This window comes from Aedes aegypti, chromosome 1, assembly GCF_002204515.2.
Source record: "Aedes aegypti strain LVP_AGWG chromosome 1, AaegL5.0 Primary Assembly, whole genome shotgun sequence".
In the NCBI taxonomy this organism is placed as follows: Eukaryota; Metazoa; Arthropoda; class Insecta; order Diptera; family Culicidae; genus Aedes; species Aedes aegypti.
The window spans coordinates 140,880,299-140,903,416 of record NC_035107.1 but is presented as its reverse complement, the minus strand read 5'-3'; the positions used below and the strand labels follow the sequence as shown (position 1 = coordinate 140,903,416).

Here is a 23,118-nt window from a genome sequence, read left to right as displayed (position 1 = left end):
CTGGCCTAAAAAACGTGACCAAGTCACTAAAAAGTGAATCGCTTCCAGCCTTGTTAAATAAGGGAAAATTTTCCATATAATTATTATGACTTAGAATGCATAGGTATAAGCATAAGCATTGATGACCTATAATTCGTAGTTGCTGCTCCGTTATGTTGCTTGGGAGTAGCTTTCCATATTCAAAGTATACTTTCGAGAATATGAACAATTTTCAATATGAATAAAAATTATTAATTTCAAGTTCACTTATGTCAAACTTCTATACTTTGGGATAGGCAACAAACATTTTAGATTTGTACATGATGTAACGAATATAAAAGGACTTGGTTTTAAACTTTTTTCTGTCTTCATTAACGAAATTTTTATCCCTGGGCTAGTTCATCTCGGGACCAACGGCTTTACTTCCCTTCCGAAGGAAGTCGTCACTTTAAACGTTACGTCATAAGTAACTATCTCTGGGATGGGATTCGATCCCAGGTCCTCGGCGTGAGAGGCGAAAGTTATAACCACTACACCCGGCCCGTCCCATGGTTTTGACCAAGGTATTTATATCAAGGTAATACAATCTAAGTAGTCAATGGATCCGGGGAGTGGCAAACAGCGGAGAGCTGGAAAATGACAGCTGGCGTATTTTATCCATGTGATTGCACTTCTAGCGGTTGTTATCGTTTCCATGGGATTGTTTATTGTTGATCGTGTAGCGTCTTGAGTGAGTAGAAAATTTCATACTGGAAACATCGTAATATTAGAACAAATTTAATTTAAGTTTCACGGTTTTCAGGATACCGCTTTGATTCAAGGTAACAATGAGAGTGATTTCAATTGAAAATGAGCATTGTTTAAAATCTATGCGCCGATTAATTAGTGCCAACCTCGAGGACAGGCTGAAATGCGCTTGAGGATGGTTTCATACATAGTTGCATTATTCTCCACCGGAAGCGACCAGCTGAAATGGCCAGGCGAATTGTTTAGATGTTGAATAGTGGATGTTACCCGTAGGCTTTATAATTCGATATGTATTCAAGTGAAACATTACAATTCAGATTGTTCAAAGACTATCAGATCGAATCCCATTTTAATCTGCCGGTTTTTTTTTGTAATCTCCAGATGTAAGAAGGATGTGGTGTGGAGTTTTGCTAAATAGAACAAGATTGTTAATTAGGTAACAACGTAAATCAGAACTGATTAGGATACCATGAGAAGACGCGTTTGAAAATAAAATGATGAAAATAAAATGTCTCCCCTGTTTCATGGATTTCATGGCTTGTTCATGCAAAACAAACTTGCCAGATGTTAACTATTTTTCTAACATGGCGGAATATTCTGATTGACGGATTGAATTACCTCCCTTCTAAATACCTTGGTTTTGATCCTTTTAACAATCGACCACAGCTGAAATCGGAATTTTTGTTTCCATTCAAATTTCATACAATTAAGTTTATATTTTCAATAAACTAAATGAGTTTGATAATTTATCGTATCGGCATTGATACATAAATTTTTTTCAGATTTTTATAGTACGTTCTTTATGACCTAACACAAATTTGGTACAACAAAGTCGCTCAGATTTATCGTGATTTGCGCAAAACTGATTAGAGGAGCTTCCAGAAAAGTAAGACCATCGGGTAAGACAACGGGTTGCGAAAAAAATCGCTCAAAAAACAAAATCTGCTCTTATTAAGTGCAAGAACAAAATGTGTGAAAATCAGATGTTTATCTGCACTAGTCTCGAAATTGCAGTATTGTAAAGTCGTGCCTATACTTTCTGGGACACCCTATAAGACACCAACGTATTTAAAATTCGACATACATTTACGTCATTCGGCTCGCTTTTTTTATGTGCATCCCAAAAGACGTGAATCACATGATATTTTGAAAGTGTGTAGATTTGTGGATTTCTAGTGTTTTTCTTGATGTGTTCAACAATTTCCCAAGTATTTCTCGGTCATGTGTAATTCACGGGTAGTTTGCTGTTTCCCCGGATGGATGGACACTCTGCTCTTGTATTATTGTCCTGGAGATTGGCACACTATAGAGTATACTCTTGTACGTTGAAAATGAGGAGGTACTACACCCCTATTTATACCAAAAACTATCTTGAGCAGAGGATCTACACCAAAATGGTATATTTCGCGAATGCATGAAATTATACGTTTTGTGGTCCTATGCGACCTAGGTACATAAAGTTTGATTTATTGATCCCTGTGCGAAGTGCAGAATAAATGTATGCATGCATGCAATTGAAGTGCGAGCGGTGAGTAATCGTTCATACGGAGGGTTATAATTGATTTTTAACTACACCCAAGCAGGTGATTAAGGACAAATGCCTTCACTTGGTGCAATATACCAAACCTATTCTAGAGCGATGTCGTAAAGTGCACCTTCCAATGCGACCGCGCCGTAATTACCCGTTAGTTAGTTTTCGAGCAACGACTACCATCAAAAGGGGTGCAATTTTTATGATTCGTGCAAATTAACAATGCAATGGGGTGAGATCTTGTCGTTGTCGTAGAGGTCGTCGTCATCACCGTTGCGCCGTCTTGCAGCACACTAAGGGGTACTTGGACAATCTAGATGGACAAAAGTAATTCGTGTCACTAAAAAGTAGATTGGAGTACCTTGTACCTTTCAATTCCGCCTTAAATGCTTATTTTTGACAGATATGCGTATTTCGACTACCACTTGCAGTCTTCTTCAGTGTCAGTTACTCTTATCCAAGGTGGATAGTCTAAGTGCAAGTGGTAGTCGAAATACGCGTATCTGCCAAAGATAAGCATTTAGGGCGGAATTATCAGGTACTATGCACTCCAATCTACTTTTTAATTTCTCTATTGAGATTCTGCTCAATCTGCGAATCCTCGAATGCATTTAAAAAGAGTTATTTCGAGACATTTTTCGCGTTTTTTTCATACTCAACGCAAAACCGACCAAAATGTCACTGAGGAGTAAGTGCATTGCATTTGGGGCCCTAATTTTTTTTCTTGAAGCCTTTTCTGACTACTGATTTTTGACAATAATAAAAATTGAGGTCGGTACTTTTGAAAATATGAGAATGTTTTTTTCTGGAACATATTTTAGTTTCCGTGTAATTAACGGAAGATTAAATATGAAATTGTTTTAATAGTACCACTCCTCATCTATAGCGACCCCTAGACGACATAATTACATTGATGGATTGATGTAACTCTTCAATATATTGATGCCGTCTGAGAATGACATCAATTTATTGATGTAAATATTGAGGTGAAATCAAGAAAGTTCGATCTCCATTTCAATATTTCCCCTAATTTCCCCTCTCAGTTTGACAGAGGTCCGATAGCAGCAGAAGTGGAACATGGTTTGTGCACGTCATGTGATTTGTTACAATTGGCATCATAAAAATTAATCGATTTTTGTGCGGAGCGATCCGACATAGCTGACCGGACTTAAACTCGGTGAAAATATTGAAGAAAATTATAGTCAATTTAAATATTGTCAATATCGTGGTCGTCTAGGGTCCACTAATGACAGGTAAGTTGTAGAAAAATAGACACACTTTATTTTGAATGCCGAATCACGGTTTATTTGAACTTTTTTTTTTTCGTCATACAAATTTAATGAGATCTCAGGAAATTAAAATCGAGTATCAGTAAACCGTGATTCGTTACTAAACAATCTGTATCTGTTAGCTAAGTCTCTGTTAAAATTCGAAAACCGAGATTTGCACAGCCGAGCTTGGAAAATGAATCTAAGAAATATGTACAAATTTTTGAATTGCACATTACGTAGGATAAAAAATAAATTCCAAACATTTTCCAAAAACATAAAAACATTTTCAAAGTCATATTTTTTAAGACACATGTTTACTCAATTGTTTAATATTTTCGTTTATTTGAGCGCAAAAAAAAATGTTTTTAGATGTGACAGAATCTAAACCCTTGGCTTAAACTCAAATTTTTGGGTGTATTTTGTTTTCCGTGTCCCTTCCGAAATGTCAGATAGGAAAAACCCCATTGCTAAAACTAAAACCCCTGTGGTGATATAGCCGTTATTTGAGCGGGAAAAATTGCTATAGTAGTTGCAGTAACATGCTTTTTCGTGTTATTAAATAAAAACTAGATTTCATTAAACATTTTAGGACCCAATTTTATCATGCAGTCATCGAGTTCAATATTTTTATGATGAAATTTTTTTAAATGTCAACGTGAGATTTACAACAGGCCTTGCTGAAAAACTATGAACCGATATTCGCCTCCGATAGTTGTATCTTCCAAAAAAAGCAAAAAACAAATTTCTTCTCCAAGACCTAAGTACAGTCGACTATCTACAACTCGATAATCTATAACTCGATGGATGTATCGGTCCCTTCAAACTCCCATACATTATGCTCTCCGTAAGTGGATATTTCTTTAACTCTCCACTAGTCGAAGTCACGTGTGAGGCAAGTTTCCCTCCATATCTCTATATTTATCTAAAAATACTTTTTTATAGAAGGAAACATGGACCATTTCTGTTTTGGAAAGGAATCGAGACCAGCAAGTTTAATGCAAGTTAAAAAAAAACATGAAAATAAAACCCGTTGAAAAGAGGATTTATTTGAGAACAGTTTTAGAAGGCAGGTTGTGATTCTCCTGAATAATTTCCTAAAACTTATGACGGCTACTTACGTCGATTTGACAAAGTAATCGAGATTTTATATACACAATATTATTTCAAAATATAAGCGAATTGCAAAAAGGATTTTTGGCCAGCTTGATTCGTCAATTACCCCGCAGTACATCGTTTGTAATTACCGATCGCATAAGGTACTTTAGGGGGCAAATGATGGTAGTTGGTTGATTGTTGAGTTTGATTGCATATAATGAACAAAAATAAATGAACGTGTTTGCATATGCGTGCTTACTCGCTGCTGTCGAACTGCCACGCCACATCACTTTCGCAGCGGAAGGGTAGTTAATTGTTTTCGAACCTATTTTTTATCGAAAGGCGTTTTGGTCGGTCGGTAGAAACCTGCCTTATCGTTATTTTTCGCGGACCGGGTGGTTATTCTATCATAAATGGGGTTGAGATTGCATGCATAGAGGGTGGATTGTGCCTGATGGTTTTGCATATTCTTCCATAAGGCGCCACAGAATAGTAAGGAGAGGTAAAGCTTGAAAAACTTACCCTCGCAAGTAGGGATATAATCTGAAGATGTATGAATAGTATTGATCAGTTTTGTAAGTTATAAGGGCGAATTCTTTAAAAAACTGGATTACTGGAAGAACTCTATCAAAAATTTATGGAAAAAATACTTAGAGGAAATTCAAGAGGTAGGGTGGAATTGACTTTTTTTTTAAGATCGTGGAGCAATCCATTGCTGATTCCTTGAAACGATTCTTGATGGAATTGTTCTCCGAATGTTGGAGGATTTTTATGGAGACCTTAGTTGATTTTTGGCATAATTAGTTGAACGATCAGTAATATCAATTGAAATTGATAAATTTCTTGCAAGATCCTTAGTGTTTTTTTAAGATCTATGAATGCTTTCAGATCTTTGACGGAACCCTACGTTCTTGATGCAACTATTCAACGTAATTGAGCTTTATAACGTGTGCCGTGCACCCCCGCAAATTTGAACGGTACCTCATGCAAACCATCGGGGTTAATTTTAAATTTGAACTTCTAGTTATCCTATGAACAACAGATAATCGTTTTTCGTTTTTGATTCTGCGTTCCGTTCCACAACGTTCCATTTCACTTAACTCCGTTCCATGGGCTAAATGACGTTTGAACCATTTTTAATCTGAACGATGTGCAGATTAGCAAGGTGCAAATTAAAAAGTGTTCAAATTAAATGTGGTCAAACTAAGAGGGGTTCAGTGATGTCTCATAGACATCGTCTTGGGAAAAATCAATTCTAAATCAAATTCTTGGTATAATTCTGAAACATCCTCTCTGGTATAGTACGAATGGAATTGTCATTTTAGGCGCAAATCGTTGAAATTTTGTTTAATCACGATAATAGTTTCAAACACCTATGTAAATCGAGTTCATTTTTTAATCTTGTTAGCAAGTAAATTTAAATCACTTGTAGACATTCTGAACTGCTGCGGCAACAAAATGACAAGAAGAGCTTTGTTTAGTTTCAACAAATTAAGATGATATAGAGTTGTCTACCACAGAACACCCAGGTCTTATACCTTATCAATTGAAATGTAATTGTCCCTACGGTAATTATGCCATATTCAGTTCATAATTAGGGACGCAATACGTGTGTACAGCAATCACAAACCATTAATCACCTACCTGAGAGTCAAACTCGAAGAACGCCTCGGGACGAAAGGGACAAGGAAGACCGCATTTGCATGTACCGCCACTGAGTAGATATTCCTTGACTTGATTAAAATTCCGAAGCGCTGCACCGGAAGGACTGCAAAGACAAAAGAGAGAACAGATTTGTTAAATCATTTGTTCAGCCGGCACTGTTGTTTGATTGATAGATTGGGTGTGAGATTGAGCAGGTCTTTAACTGACGCCAACGTTTTTCTGTACAATAAATGATCGGAAAAATAAAACATAATGCTACCCGAACAGAAGAAAATTGCTGTAGTATACCGAGTGAAAGTATTCCATACCAGATAATTTACAATATTTAGGTTTTAAACTACAAACAATATATCATGTACATTCAACAAATACTGAACCGATATTTGGGTCAGGTATTGCAATACCTAAATAGTACATGATGAATTTTCATATTGGAAACCTCAAGCAGTGCTCAATAGCTTTTAAATATCTTAATGAGTTAAATTTTAATTGTTCTAATATTTTTGCAATTTCTCATCGTAATAGGCCTCTGCACTGTTTTGATTTTGCATGGGATATGGACATTTACTGGCCTAGTTGTTTACAAATTTCATGAAAGAGGGACATTTTTGTGCAGAGCCCCATAGGCTGTCTTTCATCACGCCAATCTGTCATGGAACGGCCTACTTTCCTGCACTGAAGTATGCAGTGCGGGAAAAGTCATCACGCAACTAAAACCAGTGCTGTAATGATTCATTACACAACGCTTTCTCATTACACAACTGTTTAAATTAAATTAAATATTTATAACACAACAATTTTTCAAAAATTGTAAAATAATGGTGAATGCATTCCGATATAATTTGTGATACCCTCAAGTGGTCTTTTACGAAATTGCAAAAAAAAAAAAGTTGTACGTCACTCGTTGCAGAACTCGATTTTTACAGCACTCGTCGTAATTATTAATAAATTTACGACTCGTGCCGTAAAAATCATCATTCTGCAACTTGTTCCGTAAACTACTATTTCAATTCCATAATAACACCAAATTGCCATACCTCAATACCTGGACTACTGAAAAATACCTAATTATGATATGATATGCTTTAATAGGTACGAACTATTTGTTCCTATTCAGGTATCAGGAGGTAATACGAGTTGCTCACTTCATTCAACCGTGTGCATTAATTTCTCGAATCAATTTATTTAATATGCACTGTTCAACAATCGCGAGTTGTTTCTTTGAGACTGATACGACAAACGATAAAACTGGCCTAACCACCAGTTAAAACAGCTCGTCCAACGGTAAGAAATAAAACATCCGTCCATGAATCAATTACAGCAACGCGCAAGAAGAGAAACCAGACGACGGACACAGAAGCAAAAGGGTGATCAATACACCACAAATTATGATAATGGAATTCGATTCAATAATGAACGTTGCGCCCTTGAATCATTAAACCAAGGCAATAGTCCTGGGCACGATTATGCCTTTGCTGGTAGAGATCATTTTCTGATCGATAATTTGTAGCAGACAACAACAAACATTGATCAGGCTCATGAATACGAAATCAACGCTACTACCGATCATAAAATTTCGAGAGAAAATCACGAAAAGAAAATTAGCTAAAGGAATTTCGATTCGTTTTGTGAGAATTTAGATAATTTGGTTGGTCAACATGTTGAAGACTCCTAACAGAAACTACGTCAGGTGGAAATTCACTTCCCTTTGATTTTTGTTTGTACACTCCCGTGCATAAGTTTGGGTTCACCCCCTAAAAAACATGCAAAAGTGTTCAGTCCATATCTCTGTGATTACACGTCCAATTCAAACTCTTTAAGCCGCAGGGGCCCAGATAGCCGTAGCGGTAAACGCGCAGCTATTCAGCAAGACCAAGCTGAGGGTCGTGGGTTCGAATCCCACCGGTCAAGGATCTTTTCGGGTTGGAAATTTTCTCGACTTCCCAGGGCATAGAGTATCTTCGTACCTGCCACACGATATACGCATGCAAAAAATGGTCATTGGCACAGTAAGCTCTCAGTTAATAACTGTGGAAGTGCTCATAAGAACACTAAGCTGAGGAGCAGGCTCTGTCCCAGTGTGGACGTAATGCCAGAAAGAAGAAGAAGCCGCATTCCAAAGGCAAAGAGTTATTCTTACTTCGTATGTATTTTTCCAAAAACATTCTTTGAGCTTTGTATACTTAATATGTACTTAAAATTGTGACATTTTACAAAAAATACACAGAAAAAACATTACTAATTTCCTCAGCATTGGATCGACCAAAATTTTAAAACAAGGTGTTTTTAGAATCGCAATCTTATATTCTTTGAAGAGCACTCATGAATTTTTTGCGGAAAAATCTGAAAAGTATTCAAAATCAATGAAACAGTCAGTGAAGTCATCGTGCAAAAGTTTGGGTTCACCCCTCAGTATGGTGTATCGTGCAAAAGTTTGGGTTCACCTGAACTTACTTAAATCTGTGAAATCTCAAACCAATCATGTACGCGCCATTATTTGCGCTCAAAAAAGCTTTAAACTATTAAAATTGGTTGAAAAATGGCAGAGATATTGACAAAAATGATGTGCGTGTGGCTCAGATGAACCCAAACTTTTGCACGATTTGCATCATACTGAGGTGTGAACCCAAACTTTTGCACGATGACTGAACTGACTGTTTCATTGATTTTGAATATTTTCCAGATTTTTCCGCCAAAATTTCGTGGGGTCTCTTCAAAGAATATAAGATTACGATTCTAATGACACTTTGATTTAAAATTTTGGTCGGCCCAATGCTGAGGAAATTAGATATGATTTTTCATTGTGTTTTTTGAAAAATGTAACAACTTTAAGTATAAATTTAGTATACAAAATATTTTTTTTTTTTTGGAAAAATACATACGAAGTAAGAATAACTCTTTGCCTTTCTAATGCGGCTTAAAGAGTTTGAATTGGACTTGTAATCGCAGAGATATGGACAGAACACTTTTGTATGTTTTTGAGGGGGTGAACCCAAACTTTTGCACGGGAGTGTATGCCTATTATACTCATTTGGTATTACTCGATGGGTCCATCTACTTTTAGTGGAGTTATCCCATTCTTGCTATCCACTTTTTAAACACATTGCGGACTTTTCTGGTACCTTCTGGTTGAAATATTCGACATTTTCCTTCATGATGGGTCCGATGGGAGCGGTTCCATTTGAATTCGAATGTCGGTTTACTTTTGTATTTTTTGATTTGGCTGAAATTTGGCATATGTTTCCTTTATACCCAAAAATGCCTATTTGCATCATCGGTTCGCCATTTTTACCCTAGCGTTACTTTTGAGAAGGGCCTAAGAAAAAAAGCCTTAACAATTTTCAAAAAATTAAAACTCAGGAACTATTTGTCTGATCGGTTTGGTGTCTTCCGCAAAGTTTTAGGTTATTGTTGGAACTATTTGGAAAAAATATACACTGTAAAAAATGTTGTATTTTTTTTATTTCGAAAATAAAGCTTAAAAATCAATTTTCTCAAAAATCGTATTTTTGATTTTTTAATATTTTAAAGTAGACAAAAAACGAAGCCTTTTGCACAGTGGGTCAAGATGGAGAAATCATGGACAAAAAAGTTATGATTTTTTTTTAAAAGGTTGATTTTTCAATATGGTCTAAATGAACTTTTTGAATGCTTTTCGACCCGATTTTATGAAAGTACGCAAAATTTGCAACAAAAAAGGTATATGAGAAAATTTTGCTAATTGTTACCGTTTCCGAGATACAGCGATTTTAAAATTAAATTTACTGAAAATTCACAACTTTTGGTTGTTTTCGGATGTTTTTCGAGTTGATAAAATAAAGAATATTTTTTTTCTTAAAGCATTTTATTTCATGTTCTTATACAATGATGGAGCGTCCTATTTTGATACAGATTTCTTACTTTTTCATAATGTTTACAGTTTTTTTTTACTATCATTACAGTTTGAAAATTGCCTAACTTCTATTTTATCTACGGAAACTGGAATCAATGAATGGTATTTTTGTGTTCCCTGAATAGTTATTGCTTTCGAATATTGTTCATTAAGCTGCTCCTTGATTTGTTCATACTCTGTTGTAGTTGCATAAGAAAATAACATTTGTGTTAGATACGTTTTATTGTTCCCTATAATGCATCGCAGGGCCCTTTGCCATGCGATGTTGCGAAAAAATGCCATTCAACATCTATATCATAGTTTTGTCTCAATCGATGTTGCTGACGTTGCTTCTAATTAAGGAGACATTAAAAGCAACGTCAGCAACATCGATTGAGACAAAAACATTCAAGTTGGAGTTTGTTGATTCTATTGAAGTTGCTGACGTTGCTTCCAATGACTGCTGACTAGGAATATTCATATTGGAATCCGTTGACTGTATTGAAGTTGCTGATGCTGATGCTTCTATTGTTTCCTCTTCCATGCAAACATCTTCCTCTTCACTACTTGATAAGTCATCACTGCTTGATAATGCTGTTCTTTTGGCCAATTGTAAACGACACGAATCGCAAATTTTAAATTGTTTATTAAGCTGATTTTCATCTGCAAATCCTAGTTCAACTAATTTGGCAATATTACTTTCCGTGAGATTTCGGTAACTTTTTGAACACTTTTTTGAAAACACATTTACACAACCTTTGTTGATGATTTATACTTCATTGTTCTAAGCTATCTTTTACTTTTCACTTGATTATCACTTGCTTGTTTATCACTTGGTTGAGTCTTTGCTGCATCAGCTCTTTTTTATACCAACATGCCTTGAATCTTCTATTAGGTACGTTTCTGTCCGACCACAAAAATATACCAACGTGCTGTACTTTAAGAAAACATCAGGTATATTTGTGTGAGACAACTGGGCACGTTACTCCTCTACTCATAAAGCTTTTGTTTTCGAATGGAAATATTTCATTATCTTAAATCGATATAAATGCATTTCACGTATTAATTGCTTTATATTCGTAATTTTTTAACTTTTAACATTTTTTTTCATATTTTCTTGATAATTACATATCAAAATATCACAATGTGGAAGTTGTGTTTCGTTAAAAAAAAAAAATAAATCATTTTTACAGGGCACATTTTTTATTTCGCCTCATACCATGAAAAATTACCAAACCAAGATTTTTTAAAACATTTTAGTCAAAAATTATCTGCTCTTTCAGGCAATGAACAAATTTCTAGGCTTATGAGCCTCGAAAAACATTCGAAAATGACCGAAAATAGAAAATTATATCATAATTTTGTATTAAAATCGCTGTATCTTTAAACGGTAAAAGTTAGTCTGATTTTCCCGTATACCTTTTTTGTTGTAAATTTTGCGTACTTTCATAAAATCGAGTTGAAAAACATTTAAAAAGTTTATGACCATTTTCAAAAATTCACCTTTTTTTCAAAATATCAACTTTTTTGTCCATGATTTCTCTATCTTGACCCACTGTGCAAAATACTTCATATTTTGTCTACTTTAACATATAAGAAAATAATAAAAATCAAAAATACGATTTTTGAGAAAATTGATTTTTAAGTTTTATTTTCGAAATATAAAAAAATACAACTTTTTTTTTACAGTGTATATTTTTTTCCAGATTGTCCCAACAATAACCTAAAACTTTGCGGAAGACACCAAACTAATCGGACAAACTGTTTCTAAATTATATTTTTTTTGAAAATTATTAGGGAATTTTTTCTTAGGCCCTTCTCAAAAGTAAGGCTAGAGTCAAAATGGCGAACCGATGATGCGAAAAGGCATTTTTGGGCATAAAGAAAGCATGTGCAAAATTTCATCCAAATCAAAAAATATAAAAATGAAATTTGGGAAAAAAAGTCGCCATTTTCTGTGGAACCGCTCATGGGCGTCATCACGGCTATGATACACTTTGCTTTTTTGGTGCCATCCACAAGAAGGGGGGATAGGAATTCATACAGAAAGCGTTGAGAGGGGGCGGGTCATACACAAATGCACTCGATTACCATCTCAGCTGTCTGACCGTCTGACTGGAAAGCGTCCAGAGAAGATTGTATTTTTTTTTTTAATCTAAACTGGCTGTTGGACAGGTCGTCCGCGCCTCCGTAGCCTCCTAGTTTATTGAGGATCAACCTCTACAACAACTTTCCCTTTGTATCTAGACAGATAGGTCTATAAATCGATAGGTCACCTAGAGGTTTCCCAGCTTTGATCTATGGCATCATTGCGGTTTTTAACATATCCGGATCCCCATTTATTGCCACTTTTAGAGCAACATTCGAGATACCATCGGGTCTCGGTACCACATTTGACACGAATGATTTCACGACTTCTGCCAGTTCTTCGTTCGTCACCCTCGTCACTTCTTCCCCTTGGCCTTGTGTGGCGACTATTGTGCCCTAATCAGGATCTTATTGAAATCATTCCTGTGCCGGTTGGAGTAGGTCTACCCACTCTGAATGAGCCAGTGTTTGGATGGATAGTGTCCGGATGTGTGGACGGATCACACTATAATTAGCATAAACTGCAATATGGCGATTGGTTTGGAGGAGCTACTGACCCGGTGTTTGTCCTACGAGGAGATCGATTTACCCAATAATAATTCTCCAGATGGAAGTCGCTGCGAGGAACAGTATGTTCAATCGGTTCGGAGGGTCGATACGTAGTTGCACTATTAAACGAGGAAGCCGTTTTTTGCCAAGCCAATCAAGGGATATCGCTTATCGACGGTTTCAAAGCCTGGAACGTAGATTACTGAAGGATTCAGCGCTGCGTAACCAATACAACCAGTTTATGGAGGAATATGTAGAGCCGGTACTCCTCTATAGGCACGAAACATGGACTCTACGTGCAGAGGATCAACGCGCCCTTGGTGTTTTCGAACGGAAGGTGTTGCGGACCATCTACGGCGGAGTGCAGATGGAAGACGGAACGTGGAGAAGGCGAATGAATCATGAATTGCACCCGCTACACCTGGAGAACACCCCAACAGACTGAATCGCAAATCTACCACGTTTTGATAGACGGAAAACACTTCTCGGATATTATCGACGTCAGAACCTATCGCGGCGCAAACATTGATTCAGACCACTACCTTGTGATGGTTAAAGACTTTCCGTTGTGAACAACATTCAGTACCGACGCCCGCCACAGTCTTCTTCTTCTTCTTTCTGGCGTTACGTCCCCACTGGGACAGAGCCTGCTTCTCAGCTTAATGTTCTTATGAGCACTTCCACTGCTATTTACTGAGAGCTTACTATGCCAATGACCATTTTTGCATGCGTATATCGTGTGGCAGGTACGATTATACTCTATGCCCTGGGAAGTCGAGAAAATTTCCAACCGGAAAAGATCCTCGACTGATGGGATTGGAACCCACGACCCTCAGCTTGGTCTTGCTGAATAGCTACGCGTTTACCACTACGGCTATCTGGGCCCCGCCACAGTACAACCTGGAACGACTCAAGCTACCCGAAATCGCAACTGATTACGTGCAATGCCTTGAAACAGCGTTGCCGGACGAGGAAGAGCTCTCCGAAGCCCCTATTAAGGACTGTTGGAGTAATGTCAAAGCAACCATTAACAACGCAGCAGAAGGTGCTTTTGGAAAGAAATCGACGGAACAGTTGGTCCGACGAGGAGTGTCAGACGTTTTTGGACGGGAAGAATGCAGCGCGGGCGATTATGCAGCAGCAAGGCACCCGTCAAAAAGTATAACGATACAAACAGAAGCGAAGACAGCAAACCCATTATTTCAGGGATAAAAAGCGCCGCCTGGAAGAGTTGGGGTGTGTAGAGATTGAGCTGCTGTATCGTTCTCAGGAAACGAGTAAGTTATACAAGACATTCAATGCATCCTGCAAAGACATTGTGCAGCGAGCCGAAATATGCCGGGATAAGGATGGGAGGTATCTTAACGGACGAACGTGAGGTGATTGAAAGGTGTCAGCTGCCTTACGATGAACACCTGAATAACGCAGAGAAGGAAGATCAAGGCAGCAGGGCAGGGATAATGGCTTTCTCAGTACGGCGGATGAGGAAGACGTGCCAACTCCCACAATAGGTGAAGTTAGGGATGCTATCAAATAGCTCAAGAATAATAAGGCAGCTGGAAAGGATACTAATGCAGTGGAACTTATTAAAATGGGCCCGGACAGGTTGGCTACTTGTCTACACCGATTGATAGCCAGGATCTGAGATACAGGCTACCGGAGGAGTGACAGATCCTCCAAAAGTGTCGCGAATATCAAGTCCCTGCGCACCGCCTATTCATAGATTTCAAAGCGGTATGATACCGCGAGGAGCTATGGAAAATTATGAACGAGAATGGTTTTCCCGGGAAACTAACTAGGCTGATCAGAGCAACGATGGTTAGTGTACAGTGCTATGTGTAGATGGTTATGCATTATCGGACTGGTTTGAAACACGCAAAGGACTTCGACAAGGCGATGGCCTTCCCTGCCTCGTGTTCACTATTGCATTAGAAGGTATTATGAAACGGGTGGGCTTTAACATGCGGGGCACGATCTTCAATAAATCTAGCCAGTTCATCTGTTTTGCTGTGGACATGGACATTGTCGGAAGAACGTTCCAGGTGGTTGCTGAACAGTATATCAGGCTGAAACATGAAGCAGATCGAGTTGGTAAATACGTCGAAGACGAAACAGCTGCTGGATGGAGGAACCGAGTGCGATAGAGCTCGCATTTTCAGACGCGTGCTGATCGACTGAGATAAGTTCGAGGTGATGGACGGATTTGTCTACCTCGGATCATTGGTAACGACGGATAACAAATGCAGTAGAGAGATTCGAAGACGTATCATTGCCGGAAGTCGTGCTTACTACGAACTATGGATCTTTGGCGGAGTATACGAGAGCGGCGTATGGAGGAGAAGAATGAATCACGAGCCTGCGCAACTCTACGGGGAACCCAGTATGCAGAAAATCGTCAAAGCTGGAAGGGTACGATGGGCGAGGCACGTTGTAAGAATGCCGGACAACAATCCCGCAAAAATGGTGTTCGAATCCGGCCGGTACAAGGGGAAGATGAACCCTCGACCGAGTTAGTTGGAGTAACATTGTGGCGCAGGTCATGTCTTGAAGGACGTAGCGCCATCGAAAGTCAAAACTACTTGACGATTTAAGGCATTCAATGAATAAAAATTGTCATCTTGTGTTTAAATTCGAAGAAGCAGGACTGAGCATGATTGACCGCCCACATTTGCTACTCCGTATTGCAAGAACATCTGTACTTATATAGGGAACCAATAGATGCTACTCAGAATCAGTAGCATCCTCAATGTGTGAATACTGGTGCTCTCAATATTGTAATGAACAACAACGTCGCCGAATGCAGGTTAATTTAGGGATGGGAAGGAAATATTACTGTGTTATTCATTTTAAGGAACCCGTTGAGTCCTCTGCAATTGTGATGTTTTATGTAGGAAAGGGTTAATTAAGGGATTCGTTTTGGTAAACGATTAAGATATAGAATACAATTGTTGCATGAGCGTGAACATAAATGTTCGATACTCTTTTCGTAACCACACTACGCGAATTGGAAATGATTGATTCCGTCGTCTGTCCCACTGGAGCATGCTACGAATTAAAAGACAACACCCTTCACGATCAAGGAATCAAACACTACTAACTCGATACACGATCCGTGACACGTTTTTGACTTTACTACGCGAATTACGCGCCGAACAAGATTGATTCTGATTGCATTACCCACACGCATCCCCGCAGAAGCAAGCTTCGCGGTACAAGGATACTCAAATACTACTAGATTAAGATTCGAAGCAGCAGAAGTGTCTTAAAAACAAAAACGCGAAAATGGTATATAATTGATCACGCAAAATGAGCTTGATTTAAATTTCACGGCTATCAAGAAAATCCACGATGAAGATATCTGTATTCAATTCCCGGTAAGTTCAGGTTTTTTTTAAGATAGAAATATCCTCGACTTTTCTGGGCATAGGGCAGCTGGCTTCATCCTAATGGGAACATAATGCCAAACAGAAAAAGAAAAATTGATTTAAAATGCAAACATAAGAAACTCGTAACCAAACAGATCACGATTAACTCTTAAAAACGAACATAGTCCAAATGAATAGCGGAACGAACCAAGAAAAAAAAAACACTTTCGCACACTCTTATCGACCATTTATTTTAATTTCGACACAAAGAAGCGGACATGCGTCTTAGTCAACAAAAAAGGTACATCGAGCAAGGAGCAAGCGCAGCAAACATACTGAATCCAAAAACCAGTTCCATGTCAAGTTGCCCTTTTCAGCTAAGATCAAGAGGCTATGGAGCATACGCGTACATAATCAAATTGATACTTTTAGTAATAAGCCTCGGAGGGAAAATTACACCGAAAACAAAACAACGCATGTTTTTATTGCAGCCAATTATGTTGATGCAATAATCGATTCAACAGAGATAACGTTTTTGCTGAACTCGGCTGGACACCAATTTGAAAATTACATAAAAGTATTTCGAAATTCATTTGCTCCAAATAAGGATAATAAGCAAGCAGGATTTACTGCTGAAAATGGATTGAAGTCCCTTAAATTAATTTCAACTGAAAAAAAACAACTCGCAGTGCATTTTTCCACTGTTCACTTTGAACATCTGGTCCTGAATGAAGGAAACGCAAAACGATTGTCAGAGAAAAAGCGCAGCGCAGCATCCTTTCAGCGACGTCTTGCGTAAATTCTTACCCACCAGTCTAACAGGTTTTGATTAATTACCATAATTTTTCCATCTCATGAGAAACGCCAGGCGAGAACCGCAGAATGTGCCATCACCATCAGAAGAAAGCATGCCATCGTATGAATGATACCGGATCAAAAAGTGCACGCCAAAAGCGATAAATCATCAGCATCATCAGGGAACAAAAAAATGTTGGCCGGTTTAATGACCTCGCTTCTTGAATTTAATAAGCATGAAACCACTTAAAAGTGACTTGCTACCAGCCCTGTTTTACAGAGGATTCAAAGAATTTACGTAAAATACCTCTTGGAATTTTAAAACGTATTTTTCCTGGTATTCCTCAAAAACTCTTCCAGGGATTTTCCTAAAATTTCCTCCAGTAGCTCCTCAACGTTTACTTTTAATAACACTAATAATTATTTCATAAACTGCTACTAGATCCCTCATAAACTGATCCAAACATTCCTCTAAACATTCCTTATTTTTTAAGGAATTACATATTCAAATTCCCCAAATTATCTTAGAAAAGTTGCAACATTGCTTTGATTTTTCTTTTTCTTCATGGCATTACGTCCTCTCAGGGACAGAGCCTGCTTCTCAGCTTAGTGTTCTTATGAGCACTTTCACAGTTATTAACTGAGAGCTCTCTTTTCCAATGTTGCCATTTTCGCATTCGTATATCGTCTGGCAGGTACGAGTATACTCTATGCACAGGGAAGTTAAGGTGATTTCCATTACGAAAAGATCCTGGACCGACCGGGACTCGAGATTTACTTCTGCAAAGTTTCGATAAAAATTGTTGGAGTGAGACAAAAGATAGGGTATATAACACGGTCTTCCGTGTTACCTTAAATGTTGTATTACTGAGTTGGCCTAATGGTTAACTTTGCAGACTATCAACTCTTTTGATGCTATAGTATAGAATTGAAAATTTATATTTTTTCCCTGACCTCTAGTGAAATTCTCCGACTTTCCTTGGGTTTCCAGGTAAAAAATTGAATTCCCTGGTTGTCCAGTTTTCTTCAGGTAGTCGACACACTGTTATGAAAAACTAAACCATGTACCTTCTGACCGCATCGATCCATATTTCAACAAGTCGAACATTCACTCAACCACAGTTTAAAGGGCGATGATGAGCTCATTACGGACATGTGTTCACTTTTCATTGGCCAACCAATCAAGTGTATAAAATAAAACCAATAGTCATTAGGGGCTTTGGGCTGTAAAATATCTGTATAATTTCGACTCAAGTGCTGAAAAGTGCAACGGAGGCACAGTTTTGCGGTCAACCTATTATGCTTTTTTATGGTTCGAAGACTGCAATCCAGGCCGAATGAAAAGATGGGGTCTTTACAACCACTGCCACCTTCATCATCACGTGGTGCTCTGCTGGCAGTAGTGATGGTAACGGTTCAGGAGAGGTAACATCATAAAAATATCAAAAAAGTGAACAACGAAAGAGAAATCGCTAATAATCGGAGGTTACAACAGGCAGCCAGCCAGCATAGCGTAAAGTTTGTACACAAGCGTTGAACCTTGGTATTTTGCTTTTACAGTTGTGCAGACACAACAGTGTCGACGTACAGTGGTTTAGATTTCTAAAATGATGGCAAAGCTTATGTTACATAGAAATTTTACAAGTTTAGATCATCACAAGTGTTAAGGAAGAACATGTTTAAGTGTTGCAAATCCTATTTTTGGGTATAGCCACCATTTTTTTTTTTTTTTGGTTTTCATATAGTAAAATTTTACCAAAATTGCTGATTTTCTTAAGGAAAACGAAAGGGGATTCTTCTCTCATCGAACACTTGGACTTTAAAGAGCAGACTTCCCATGGGAAGCGATTTGTATAATAAGAAGCTGTCCTTGTATTGTTTGACATACCTACAATAATAGATGATTCATATTCAAATTTGCATCCGGGAATGTTGAAATTAAGTAAAAACAAGTTACCAAACAGAAAAACTTATGCGGAAAACTAAGTTTGCACGAATTTGGATAAAGATGAAATAGTTGAGTTTTAAAGCAAACAGTAAGGTTTTCTGGTCATGTGCACCTTTTGGACCAACATTAAAAACACAAAATTTTATTTTGAAATGTTAGTATGAGCATGAGCATTGATTAGAATTATCGAAGTTGCACTAGCTTGGGAGTAGCTTTTCATCTTCAAAGAATTTTATTTTGAAATGTTAGTACCGTAAAACAGGGTAACTTTGATAGTGCGTTACCCACCACATACTAAACGAATGTATCATAATTTCCGTTAAACGATTAAGCAAAACGATAGCTAAACTAAAGAATATTAGTATGACACTTCATGTAAGAGCTGTTTTCAATTGAATCAACAACATTTGAGGCTTTATATACGAATATTAAAAATTTATACGATTTTAGCCTTTTCGAAACGCTTATAAACAATCTGTTCTACGGTCACTATTTGATGTAGTTTTGACTTGAATATGGTCGGCGTTAAGTCAGAGTGGACCAAGTACAAAACTTGGAAAAATTGGATTATTCTGCCATGAGATGCAAAATAACGTTATCTCCATTTCACTTTGATCCGATTTGATGAATGTTGCAAACTGGGAGAGATATGTAACAAATTTACTCTGGCTGATCAATAAAAATCAATAAAAGTATGCAGTCAGAGTGGACCAAGTAATTTTTACCATAACAACGAAAACGATCGATGCACTGAGAAAGTCTAGAAAATGCAAGACATTTCAAGTTATTTTCCAGATTTTTCGACATGGAATGATTCATCTTCCCATCCATCAATAGAAACTCATAAACATGTCATAATTCGATGGATCTTATTTTGATATCTGGCCATTTACCGTATTTGAGTAGGTGATCAGAAATTGCAACAATTTCTGTGCAGACAGAGTGGACCAAGTGCCAAAAAGCAACAAACTGATTGATTATTGCATTTTTTGAGTCGATTTCAGAATTCGATAGAAGTTTATGGTAGTTCTATGGTGTATGTATGGACTGTCCTAGAACCCGCATATTGGACCAGTATATTTTGGTCGGTACTCAAAATTTTCACTTGGTCCACTCTAACTGAACGCATATTTGAATATTTCTGGTCTTCAACGCCCTGACCCTTCAAAACCTTAATTTCCAAGGTATCGTAATGCCACTGATTTTGAGATTGAAGATATGGATTATTGAAGAATTTACGATACTGATGTCGAAGGGTCTTGATAATATGTTCATCTCAAAGATATGCACCCAGTTTGACCACGCAAGCATTAAATGATTGTTCTTTTTCTTGAAATTGTTCAGTCAGAGTGGACCAAGTGCACATAGTCCATCAAAAAATCGTTCTATCAGAGTTTCGGATTGTGATTTTTCATGTTTATCACTTCACATTATATTGTTTGAAAGTAACACAAGGATGGGTAGAAATATTGAACCAAAATTTTACTGAGATAAAAAAAATACAAAGCGTTAGACTTTGAGCCCGTTTTTCTCAAAATATGAAAAATGTCACTTGGTCCACTCTGACTTAACGCCGACCATATGGTCTCAAATCTCTTAGCGAAAAGTATTTTCACAAACTGGGACCATTTTTGTAATCTAAGTCAGAAATTTCCATATAACGTTAAACGCCTAGAGGTATGCAATACCCTATAAATGTTACGTACTTCATTCACTTTTGTTCGATTGATGCTCCGTTATGAAAGTAACCCCAAAACAGAAAACCAACTTTCGATTATATGAAAAATTATATTTATATCCATTCTAAATAAATCTTTTGGCAATCTATCAACTGCAATCGATAGCTAGGATGCCAGTACTTGTTTTTAAAACTATCAAGGTTATCCCGTTTTACGATATGTGTCATAACCATCTGATACTGTAGATGGATGTTTGACTTTGTTTCCATTTAACAACCTGTTTGGAAATCGGGTTTTTGCCAGCTTTTTAGAAAACTGGACCTCTGTGCGATGTCGATCTCTTGCTCTCGTGTTGAGCTGATTGTTGTTGCTGTTGTGTGTAGTTGAATTGAAACACGTTTTGTGGGAGCCGAAAACCGATCGGAACAAGTTTATGTTGTAAAAACAGAAAACAAAATCACATCGCTGTTATACGGAGAATGGTGAACGTGTCAATCGTCAAAACCAAAGACAGCGACAGGGGAATACCTTGAAAACAATATGTAAATGAAATCAATTCGTAGCTAGTTTCAAGCAATGGTATTTATGTCGTAATTAAAGATAGTTTGTATTGAAAAAAAAAAACAATTTGAACGCAGTCTAATAAACATGGATTGCAAAATTAACAAAACTGTGTCGTAGGTTTAGGTTTATGGTTGTGCTGTGAGTGTAATTTAATGAACAGGGTGTAGAATCAATTTTGGAGATAAATTGCTCTGACTTTCTCTAACCTTCTATTTCCAGAACGCAAAATTTGCTGATTCCAACCAAAATACTTCTCATGGTCCAAATTGTGTATGATGCCTTATAAACTACTTCTTGTGATTTAATTTGAGTGTCTTGAAGGTATTTCAGACACTGTAAGTCATGAGTACTTTCCAGTTCTAGGTCAGCAAAAACAAATTAACTAAACCAATTATCAAGAAGAGATAAGGCCCATTAACATTATCTATCTAAATCAGTGATTCCCAAAGTGGGCGAATTCGCCCCCCTGTGGGCGATTTTCAGGCTCAAGGGGGCGAAAATTTGTAAAACAGAATTTGGGGGGCGAAAAATCCGGAAAGGGGGCGAAAAAGCTAACATGGGAGCATTTGAAAATAATTACTCATAACCTTTGGAGGACACGCATCTGAAGGCTAATCAATTCCAAACTTAAATATTCCCAGGATATCTTTATATCTCTAATCATTGTAATTTTAAAATTATTATATAAAACATTACATGATTGTCAAACACAAAATATTTGTGTTATTCATTGAGCTTTTAAAATATCATGTGAGTTGATTCAGTGTTATCTGTGTAGATGTTAACTAAATAAATGAAAATGAATAAATGAATGTGAGTTTTAAGAATGGTCAGCATTTGAGATTTTCACGAGATTTTGCAGATGCCCAATATATATAAGGACCTTTTTTGTATGAGAACTTAAAGGTTTGGAAGTTAATATTTCTGGTATCCAGTTTTTACAAAAAAAATCTACAATACAGTGGTCACACTATCATGGGTCACCCACTATTATGGGTCATTTTCATTTGAAATGCGTGTGGAACAGAGTGACTAATAATCGTGACAAGGTGACCCATAATAGTGTGGGCAGTGTACCATTTGTGATGTTTTTAATCATTTTATAAACAAATTTTGGAAAATTTAGCCTACAAAAATCGCGTTCCAGCGATGCTAAGGACAAAAAAAAACTCTATTTATAAATAGATTTGAAGAAATTTCAGAGATGCGTTGGTATTATACCTCCAGAACGTACGAAAAATTCGAGTTTTTCTTGGTGTTAGAAAAATACCCTTTTGATAAATTGAATTGATAAATGAGTTAAAAAACTTTTTAGATTTTCATATAATTTTCAGGGTTTTAGGATTGGATAAAGAAAAGCGTAAGAAACGCCAGGCATTTATTACTCACAATTTTTGAAAATTATACCAGTAATTTTAGAAATAGCAGATAAATCATAATTCACGGGGTGAGATCTTTCAAAAACGAACAATCGCGAACAGAATAATTGCAGTTCACCCAAATATGACATATTCATGTATAAATAAATGCGTTTGCTTGGAAAACATTGCAATTGGTTCAGTTTTGGAGAACTTTGCCCCCAACTACGTCACAAGGCGCCTATGAATACATTACATTTGTTAAGTTTAAACTAGACCAAACTTTTACCGACTAAATCAGTAGCTTGTAATGTACGCAAAATATTTTTAAAATTGATATTATAATTTACAGCCTAGGTTACCGATATTTAAGAAAATATTTTTAAATGTGCATAATTATTAGTTCATTAGTTATTGTATTATGATTCTTTGGATATGCGAGTCGAAGACATTTTTTGTCCTAATTAAAATATTTGAATCACGTATCAGGGGGGCGATTCCAGATTAATATTGGCCTCAAGGGGGCGAAAGTTGAAAAAGTTTGGGAAGCACTGATCTAAATCATTCAAATCGTACCTGAGTTGAACCATTGACTGCATCCAAAATATGAAAC

At 37.1% G+C, this 23,118-nt stretch overlaps 1 protein-coding gene across 5 annotated transcripts in view; it reads right to left on the bottom strand.

Moving 5' to 3' along the window:
* Positions 1-23,118, bottom strand: part of LOC5572102 (mucin-12) — a 130,758-nt gene that overhangs the window by 48,682 nt on the left and 58,958 nt on the right. For all 5 annotated transcript variants that reach the window (XM_021849007.1, XM_021848989.1, XM_021848983.1 and 2 more), the window contains one exon: positions 6,268-6,391. In XM_021849007.1, coding sequence (XP_021704699.1) covers positions 6,268-6,391 — 124 coding nt within the window. The remainder of the gene's footprint in view (positions 1-6,267; positions 6,392-23,118) is intronic.